Source organism: Oratosquilla oratoria, chromosome 33, assembly GCF_046742065.1.
Source record: "Oratosquilla oratoria isolate Oo_2021 chromosome 33, ASM4674206v1, whole genome shotgun sequence".
NCBI lineage: Eukaryota > Metazoa > Arthropoda > Malacostraca > Stomatopoda > Squillidae > Oratosquilla > Oratosquilla oratoria.
Window position 1 is genome coordinate 14081081 of NC_134809.1, and position 9837 is coordinate 14090917.

Here is a 9837-nt window from a genome sequence, read left to right on the forward strand (position 1 = left end):
AGTGTGATAACCCCTTTGACTGGTTACGTGCTGATGATCAAAGCAACTAGAAGCCTACACTCCCGATCCAATATGATCAAACCCTTATCCCGAAATCATCCATGGTTCACAACTCTACAAATAGTTCTCTGTATCAGGAATCCCTAAAATTAGGAAAGCTTTAATACTAGGAACGAAAAATAAGTTCCGATATCTAGAAAAACAAAATATCCAAAACGCTTTCTTATATTTTGACGTATATTCATTATTGTTTAATATAAAAGATTTCTGAGTTCTAAATGATCTCAATACAGAACGCTGGTAGTGTAATCGGAAGCATGGTGGCCTCGCATCCACTCATTTGTGGGTTCGAATCCCGCACTCTACTCCGATTTCAAGCAACGACTGTTACCTACCCCAACAGTACAAGCCTATAGGGCAACGGTGACGGCTTCGGCTGCAGCCACACGCCTTCTGACGTAGTTTTTTCACCCAATAGAAAGAACTATTTGTATTGAGGCTGTTTGTGTTGTTGTCATACACGAGTATTTCCAGTCACAGATGTTTTGATTCTGCGTTTATATCCCTCATTGATTATATAAATCAGAAGTAGATTTTTTGCAATAAATGAACCATTAGCAATTTTAATAACCAAGTAACGAGCAATTTACGCAAATTGTGTGTACACCATTTTTATGTTTGCTACTCCCCGCAAGCTCGGGCTGTATAAGTAGGAGTCAGATGTTTCTCCATTGTGTTATTTCTGAAGAAGCCCTGCTGGGCGAAACGTTAGATATATTGGATCCCATACTCTGCGTTTGGCCTCTCTCCTACAATTTCCAGTCACTCCTGGTAACTGTGCGAGATAATATCACCATTTGACGAAGGGAGAGAGGAGGATGGGGGAGAGGGAAGAGAAAGAAGAATGAAGTACAGGATCAACAAAAAGTGAAAAAAGATTGTGTGACGCAAATCTTCGCCAGACTACGACACCAATTTAGTATTTCTTTTATTCAGAGATAAATAAAGGTTATACAGCAGTGCGCCAGCCGTAGCCACGTTCATTCTTCGTCTTAAGTATTTTACCTTCCTCTATTTCTGATTACGTTTATTAACTGGAAGCCAGCTCAGCTCAGTAAGAAATAGTTCAATTAGGAATTTATTCTAGCGCTTTCTCGTGTCTATGTTTAGTCATCTCTCTAGTTATGGACTTCGCCTAATTTGACCCACATATTTATGTCCACAAGATAAAAAAAAAATGTATTAGTGCATAATATGTACGAAATATTATGACACGAAGAAACGAAAAACGGCGAAACAGTACTGACCAACTTACCATACGTTGGTAGCCCTGCTGGCCATAAATCACCAACCAGGCTTGCCAACACTTCCATAACATCAGGGGAATCAGAAGCCGATGTGACTTCTGTTTTGGTCATCAATGTTGGTCATGATTTGTAATGGTTAAGGTATCGTAATAAGAACACAGTGAAAAGGGAATGTCATGGTGCGGTACGCATGTATTTACTAGTACAAAACATTAGATATGCTGCTTAAGATAATTCGATGGTCCACAATCTGTCCCATTCCATTAGAAAATGTCCTTCGCATATCGCTCTGGCCTTTGAAACCAAACCAACCCAGTGAAGGGTGTTATGTTCCTGTGTGCAAGTACGTGCTTGGTGAAGAGGAGCATTGCGCGAATATCCCTCAAGTAAAACAATAAAAAATAATTGATTGCCTAAAAATATAATGAGAGCTGGGGTTCTTTGTGTGTTGCGTATAAAGAGCTGTGTTTGCGTGACTTGATGAGAAGTGTGAGTGGGTTCTCTTGCGAAGAACTGTGTGCTTATCGTTCTCATGTACTACTCTATAGAAATTATTTCGGTTTTTGAGTGTCGATGTTCTGTTCATGTCCTTTGGGTACAGTCAGTTATTACTCATACGGATTCAATAAATATTGCTTTGAAGCAGTCTGTGTTCTTAATTATTGGATACCATGATTTGGATGCATAACTGAGTTCTTATGAATTAATTTATTTTACAGTTATTATTGTTATTTTATTATCATTATTTTGTTATCCAAATAATGGGCTTGCAACTGTTCTAATTATATTCAATACCTTACTTGCCTTCACTGTGAGGTCTTTCATGTGAGGGTAATGTGTGTATCAAATGTGAAGCCAAAGTATTTTAGAGTTTTTGACCAGTGGGCAAAATTGACTATACCATTGAACCACTGGGTACTTCAATCATGGAAGTCAGAGGTAAGAAACGTCATAATAATGATTACAATAAAAAGATGTTCATGATAATTATAACAACAGTATAGTAAAAATAACTATAATAGTAATAATAATGATAATAATAATGATAATATAAATAATAATAATTTATAATAATATATAACAATAATATATAATAACAATAGTTTATAAAAATAACTAATTTATGGTAGCAATAATTTATGATAACACTAACAATAGTTAGGAGTTAATGTTAAAATTAATGGCAGACATGAAAGTTTTCTGGGGGAATGATACTGAAGATGAATAATAATTTAAATTTCGTGAAGACTACAAAGGAAATATCAGTACTTAGAATTATTCCATAAAAAAGACCTACGGTAATAAAGAGTAATAATTTGTGCCCTTTGAGTTTTGTGTGAAAAGATATTTTTACCATTGCATTTAAGAATTACAGCAGAATAACATCTAACCATTTTCTATTTTTCAATCCGGATTCTCATTAATTTTATTCTTATAATTTCACAAGAATAAACGCAAAAGGACTAGTCTTATATAAGAGTTGAGCATTTGGAATAACTCATATGATAGAGATCCGCTTTTGGTTCTGTGATCAAGTGTATTTTATTAAACAATTTTAGATGCTCTGCCAAGGGATTTGAACCCTGACCTGTACGTACATAATCACGAAGTTAAGACGCTAGCGACTGAGCTACGTGCGATGGTTCAAAAGGACTGTACAAGTCCCCGACCACGCTTCACGTAACATCAGAAGACCTAGTCTCATTTTCATCTAATCCCCGTATTAGGCGAGTCCTCCGACAAGTTGTGTATGTTATTAAGTTATAAAGATATTAATGATCTGTTGAGGTTCCTGAAACGGTTAGCTGATTTTCGTGTAAATGTGTCATAATTATTATTTGTTAACTGGAAGCGGTTTAGCTATACACTTTCCTTTTCCATCTTAGTTTTCTTTTTGGATAACTTTGGTTTCGGCTTCTTTGCACCTATGACAATTTTTATCTTTTTCTTAGTTTTCGTTTCGGCAGTGCACTCCTGTGAGTCTTCAGCACATTCCTGAGTGTCTTTCTCACAGTCGTTATTGAGGTCTCCTAAGGCATCACTCGTCGACTTTTTACTTTTCGTATAGTTACCGTTGTCACCGACATGGCTCTTGCTGCCAGACGACGTGGCACTAGTTTGCGGCGCTTTCTTCTTTTTCACCTTACCCTTGAGGTTCCTGGCTGCTATCAATTCGGGAGTTTCCCGCGCTCCTATATCGAGAAAGAGCGTGTCGCAGCTCGCTATGTCTGCACAGAGCTGGTCGTTGTCGTACGAGCTGTGGATGCGAGGCACGTTCGCTTTGACTGTACCAGTCCGGGGTTCTGGAGTGACGGCAGGAGGGGGAGGGGGAGGAGGAAGAGGAGAGGAGGTGTGCGTAGTGGACATCTTATTTGAGGAAGAGTAACTTGAGGTAGAATTGTGTAGGTTACCGGAGGTTGAACCTCCTCGCAGGGGGCTGAAATCCTTGACGAGCATTTCTTCTCCAGTTACAGTCAGGTTGTTCTGGAGGCTCGTCTCAACAAGCACCGGTTGAGAGTGGAAGCGATGTTGCTGAACAACACCCGGCCCTCTCCCTCTTCCCTCATTTCTCTCCGGCGAGCTTTCCGTCTTCACGGTTTCCTTTTCCCTCCTCGACTCGTCCCTCCGCGTTTCTCGAAGGATAACAGACTTCCTGAGGGAAACTTCCTTATGACGGCCTGTTGTGGCCCGTCGCGAGCTGGGATATAGGCCCCCCGAAGCAACTCGCGAGGCCCGAAGAGTATAGTGCGGGGAGGGCTTTGGAGTTCTTGGGCTCCTGACAGGTGTGTAGAGTAAGGTTCGGGCCACCACAGGACCTAGATTCCCGAGACTCGAGCGGCAGCCGAATTCACTTCTGGGGAGATTTTAACGGAAAAAAAGATCAGTGAGTCCATGATTGTATTCACTTATGCGAAATGGGTCATTGTGTGTTCATGAGGTGTATATTAAGGTGCAAGCAGGTTTGACATTAAAGAGGTCATGTGAACCCCTAGAACAAATGACGAGGATCTACCTGAGAAAGTAGTGCTTACAAGGTAAATATCTATCAAGAACGCTATATGAGTACCAGTTTTTTAACAAGACTAATCTGTTTACTTCCTTTTTAAAAATTGATATGTTGAGATTGTGAACATCTTGAAACTAAAGAGGACACATGCATGCGGAAAACAACTGTCGATAGGCGGTTGTCAGATGTACAGTCAGCGTTATAACGGGGTTGCGCGTCCAAATGGAAAGGTAAGTTGCAGTGAGACATGCCGGTCGGTGTAATTGTTGACAAAAGATAGTTTATGTTAGTGGAAATGTATATACCTCAAGTTAATCAAATGTGTCTCTGCATTTTTTCTTGTTTTGTTTGGTTTCTAGAAATAGATGAAATACGGTGGCGTCGTAATGATCTGCCTTGGGTTCATCAGCCATCTTTGGACGCGCAACCCCGATATAGCGCCTGGAGTATCTACTTTAGTCGATGACTGCACTTGTTAAAAGGAGCATGTGAAGGTTAATGCGAGACAACCTGTCGATGGGCGTCTGCAGAACTTGCAAGTTAAGGTGGCGGCACACTAGTTCATTTCTCGCTAGCAAGCTACTTCCTTTTGCTACTTAGTTTAAATAGAGACTACTTCGGTTACGACCATTCGGTTTTTCAAGTTTTCAAATTTCCAAATTACTTTTGCGTCATATAGTGAGAAACTGAATAACGAACTAAGAGAAGTTAAACTTATACGAATGTTAGACACATTGTTGAGATGTTCTTACGGAAGTCTAGAATATTGTCACCGAAGTCGTTTCTACTCAAACGAAGTAGCAAAAGCAAATAGCATGCTAGCCTAGTGTGACGCCACTTTTAGTAAACTCGATGAACATTTACCTGACGAAGGGGTGATGCCTGGAGGGCGCGTTCCTGGAGGAGTCCCAGTGGGAGGAGGAGTCTCCACAGTCCCAGAAACTTCGTGAACTGGATCCCTCGACTGTAAAACGTGGACCAAGATGAAACACAAACATACGTGTTACTCAAATAATTCCGACAGTCGACCCCGGCTTCGAACCGAGGCTCGCGACAATGCGAAGCCGACGCTCTACGAACTTAGCTATCCGATAGCTTAGTTGGTAGAGCGTCGGCTTAGCATTCTCGAGAGCCTCGGTTCGATAGCTGAGTTGGTAGAGCGTCGGCTTCGCATTCTCGTGAGCCTCGGTTCCAATCCGGGGACGACTGCCGGAATTATTTGATTAACTACACCGTCACTGGTGATTCTATTCAGATACGTGTTAGATTAACACGTAGGCAAATTAGGCAATTTTGCTTTTGCAGCGATATATCTAATTGTCACAATAAACCTTTGTTTCCTCAAGAGCTGATTGAGACTCAATGATATACAACCACATAACTTATTTTCTATTATGCGTTCCATGATACTGTTGATCGATATCCACCTCTTTGTAGTTTTGTTCTTTACCCACCTTCTCCTGTTCTCACAGTTTAATTTCCTTCCTATATTTCTACTCAGCCTTCTACATACCTTCATTATCACTCAACGCAAGCCTGGAGGCCAGCATCTCTTGCATGCGTTCCATATAAGACTCGGTAAAGCTTTCTTGCCTGCCAGCCTCGTCTTGGGACGTTTCTTGCACTGTGTCTGTTCTCGCTGCTGCTTCTGTCGCGTCCAACGGCTCAGCCTGCAAAGGAGGGACAGACGGAATGGGTTTCATATGATTCAGTTTTTGAGGAATGGAAGTCACTTTTTTTTTTTTCTTTTATTATTCCAAAAGTGGGAACGGTTAGTTTCGTCTCGGTGTCCACTTATCAATCTCTACTCTTCTTATACCAGTTTTCAAGCTTTTCCTGTCTATCGTAACACTTTACCTTCATGTCTACAGTACAGTCAATGTTCTCTGAAACTTTTTCATGGGACCCTCCACCTTTAAGAGGCCACTTAGTACTAGATCTCTTGAAATACTTAATATTTTTGTATAGATATCTTCTGAAAAAGGGAAACGGTATACTCACTTTTTTGTCCCTCTCACTGAGAGGCTGTCTGTTCCTTCTGACATCCATGTACATACAAGTTGAAATACTTAGAATTCTATATGTCTAGTGCCTTCACTTTTGGCACTTTTTAACAGTAAATTGGTAACCATTGGTTTTATATATCTCAATTAAGCTTTTAGAATTGCAGATGTGGTGGTAGAACGACAAATGTGGCTTCCACTGAAGTTGTATAGGCATTGCTGGTTTACTGATTATATATTACAGTAACTGTTTTGTATTTTTTTTTTTTTGCTTCTATACTTTACATGTACACATTCGACAACTGTATTACAGACTACTATGATTATGTTTGTGCTTATGCTGGAGCGTTACTGATTCGGCACTTTTGGTTTAAACATTACTGAACATGTCTTCACATGTTCGTCTTAAACTGCTGTGATACAAATTACTGTGATCTTGTTTGTGCTTGTGTTGAAGCCTTACTGATTTTCTACTTTTGGTACCAACGTGACTGGGCATGTCTTTATATGTTCATCTTCAAGTAATGTGATGCAAGTTACTGTGATTGTGCTTTTATTGATAATAGTGATTGTAGGAGTGCAAGCAGCGGCACAGTTGATTGGAGTGACTGATGGCTGTCTAATATAAGACAAAATCACTCAATCTCTCCCTCTCTTTTCAACTCAAACGAAGAGCCAAGAAAGTCTATTCGAGAGATGATCAATGCCGATGACGATCAACTCAGTCAATCTTCATATCCAGTTGTAATGATAAAGTGCACAGTACGAAAGTAAACGAAACGGCAGTGAAAAATTCTCAAAATCAGTTCAGTGATATTGTATCTTAAAAGAATATCAGTTCTGAATCGATTCTTTTCTTATATCTTGATTTATCCTTTTGGTTACAATGACCCCTTTGCATTCATTTATTTATTTATTTTTATTTATTTATTTTATTTGTTTATCTATTTATTTTATTTTGTTTATTTTTTATTTGTTTATTTATTTATTTTATTTTATTTGTTTATTTTTTATTTCATTTTATTATATTTTATTTTATTTATTTATCTTTTTTTTTTTGGGGGGGGGGGGGGATAATGCTGAAGGGAGACGGACTTTGGACACTGAGGTCGCCATCGATCGGTACCGAGCTCCTCTCCGTCCCCCGAGCCCAATAACTTTGTCAAACTTTGTCCAAAATATAATTTGTAAAAGACGTGAGCGCAGTGAAGGGTTGGTATTATGTGATCATTCCATAATTTACCTCAATAACGGTTCTCTGTGCCTCGGGCCTATAAGATTAATGTGTCCTTTTTTGAATAAATAAGATCTGAACAAATAACCCACTTCGCCATAAAAAGACTGTCTCAAGTATTTACAGGATTTGTGGATTTGTTATTCAAAGATGTATTGTTGTGTCTGCGTGGAAACTACCTGAAAAGGTTCAATCCACAAAGAAGTCTGTCCACATTTCTTTCCCAAGAAACCTTTCCATTTCAACTGTCGTAAAAGTACTGCTCCCGTCTCGACTTTCTCTGGCCTAATACCCGGGGCCTCGTGGCATCCGGCATCGGCCCTTGGGCCCTCTGAACTGGTCTCTCTTTCGTGAATGTGGGGTTTTGTTTCTGACTTCGGTTAGCAGAGAGGAGAATGGGAGAGGTCGCCGGTTGTCAATTTTCCTTTGGTAAACGTGATGCAGAGTCAATGGAATTTGGAAGAGAGAGAAATAGGAAGACAGAGGGAGAGAGAGAGAGAGAGAGAGAGAGAGAGAGAGAGAGAAGGGGGGGGAAAGAAGGGGAGAGAGAGGGAGAGGGAGAGAAGGAGCGAAGGAGGGACACATTCCGGAGACCGGATGCCTACATTTTCGGATGGAGGTGAGAAGATTGATGGACGTACGGTAGAAAAGATTAATCTTTCCCGACGTCCGGACCTCAAGACCATCACATACAAGCGTTCGTCGTTAGTTCCGAGGCTTAAATCGAGTCGTGGAAGGCGAAGTCGTGCAATATAAAAGAAGATCTAAGACCGTGTTGCGTAACGTCGCCATGGTTGTTCAACATTTCTACGTTTAGAGTAAAAAAGGATGGAAAGGGGGGACTTTAAATCATTTTCGACATGCTGATAATGCGGTGTTGTTAGGATGCAGTAGAAAAGTCATACAAATACTGCCGAAAAGGTTCAGGAAATGTAGATAAGAATAAACTGACATAACAGCAAATAAGGGAGCACTCGGATTCTTCAAGATGGGTATGGACGGAGATTAAGAATTGAATCAAAATCTAGATGCAAAAAGTATGGCGGGGACCATAAGTTGTGGACAGGCAGGGAAATGTGTCCAAATTGAATAATAAGAATGGCAGAATTAGTATATTCAATCCTTCTGAATGATAATGAGTTCTGGATGGTTGGGAGGGCCAGACTAAAAGAAAGTAGTATCGATGAACATGTGTCTGAGGTGCATATGACGGACGGGAACTAGAAAAGAAAGTAAGCGAGGATATATGAAAGATATGGAGACAAAAATGTGTGCTTGAAAAAGAAGAGCAAGGTTCTGTTGTGATGTGGTACAGTTACATAAAAACAGTGACTGGGGACCGGAAAGCAGAGAATCAAAGGTGCATAGACAAAGACAGAAGCTGAAAAAAGATGACAGGATAGTGGGGGAACAGAACACAATGTAGCCTGACAGTGTAGGGCATGGGTTTTCAAAGTGGGGTTTGCGGATCCTCAGGGGGTCCTAGGGACTTTCACAGGGGGACCGTCAGAGCCATCTGGCAACACTGGTGGAATACCAACCACGGACAGTCTACATCCAGGAGTATGCAAAGTAGACCACTTGGAAAAAGAAACTAACGAAGCAGAGCGCTTTCGTATATTACATCTTCAGTGCAAACAGTACATAGTTAATAGAAATATATAGATTATATATTATATATATATATATATATAATCTATGTATTTCTATTAACTATGTACTTTTTGTACTGAAGATGTAATATACGAAAGCGCTCTGCTTCGTTAGTTTCTTTTTCCAAGTGGTCTACTTTGCATAAGTGAACACACGTACCCGTGTTCTTATTAGCATCCAGGAGTATATGTACCATGAGTCGCCAGGTAAAAAAGACTTGCTTCTTTCTCTCATCTTTGTGTACTGATTATTACTTCTGTAAGTATATTCTTATTGTTAACTGTTATTCTGTGTTTGTGTGTCTCCCCCTTTTGTGTAAACCAGCTACGTGAGAGGGTCCTCGGTTTAATTTGTCTTAAAATGTGTCCTCGATCGAAAAAAAAAATGTGAGAACCCCTGGTGTAGGGAAGTGTTTGAAGAGGGAAGAGATGAGGAACAAGAACGTGGAAACACTGAAACAGAACAGGAGGTGGTGGAAAAAATCTGTAAGAAAATAGAATTCGTGTGAGGTGATGAAGAATTGTGAGAAAAAAGAATTCTTGTGGGAAGAGGCTTTGGAGACGAGCAAGAGGGTCAGTCAATGGAATTCATGTAAGCTAAGGTAGTGTCGATCATGTTAAGCATTTTTAATCT

General features: G+C 40.1%; 1 protein-coding gene across 2 annotated transcripts in view; it reads right to left on the bottom strand.

Moving 5' to 3' along the window:
- Positions 1-1434: 1434 nt before the first annotated feature.
- LOC143017765 (cytosolic carboxypeptidase 3-like) overlaps positions 1435-9837 on the bottom strand; it is a 59979-nt gene continuing 51576 nt past the window's right edge. The window contains exons 17-19 of one of the 2 annotated variants that reach the window (XM_076172633.1): positions 5828-5984; positions 5179-5278; positions 1435-4161 (exon numbers count right to left, since the gene is read on the bottom strand). In XM_076172633.1, coding sequence (XP_076028748.1) covers positions 3168-4161; positions 5179-5278; positions 5828-5984 — 1251 coding nt within the window. In that variant the 3' untranslated portion in view covers positions 1435-3167. The remainder of the gene's footprint in view (positions 4162-5178; positions 5279-5827; positions 5985-9837) is intronic. The other variant, XM_076172634.1, reaches the window with a different exon arrangement.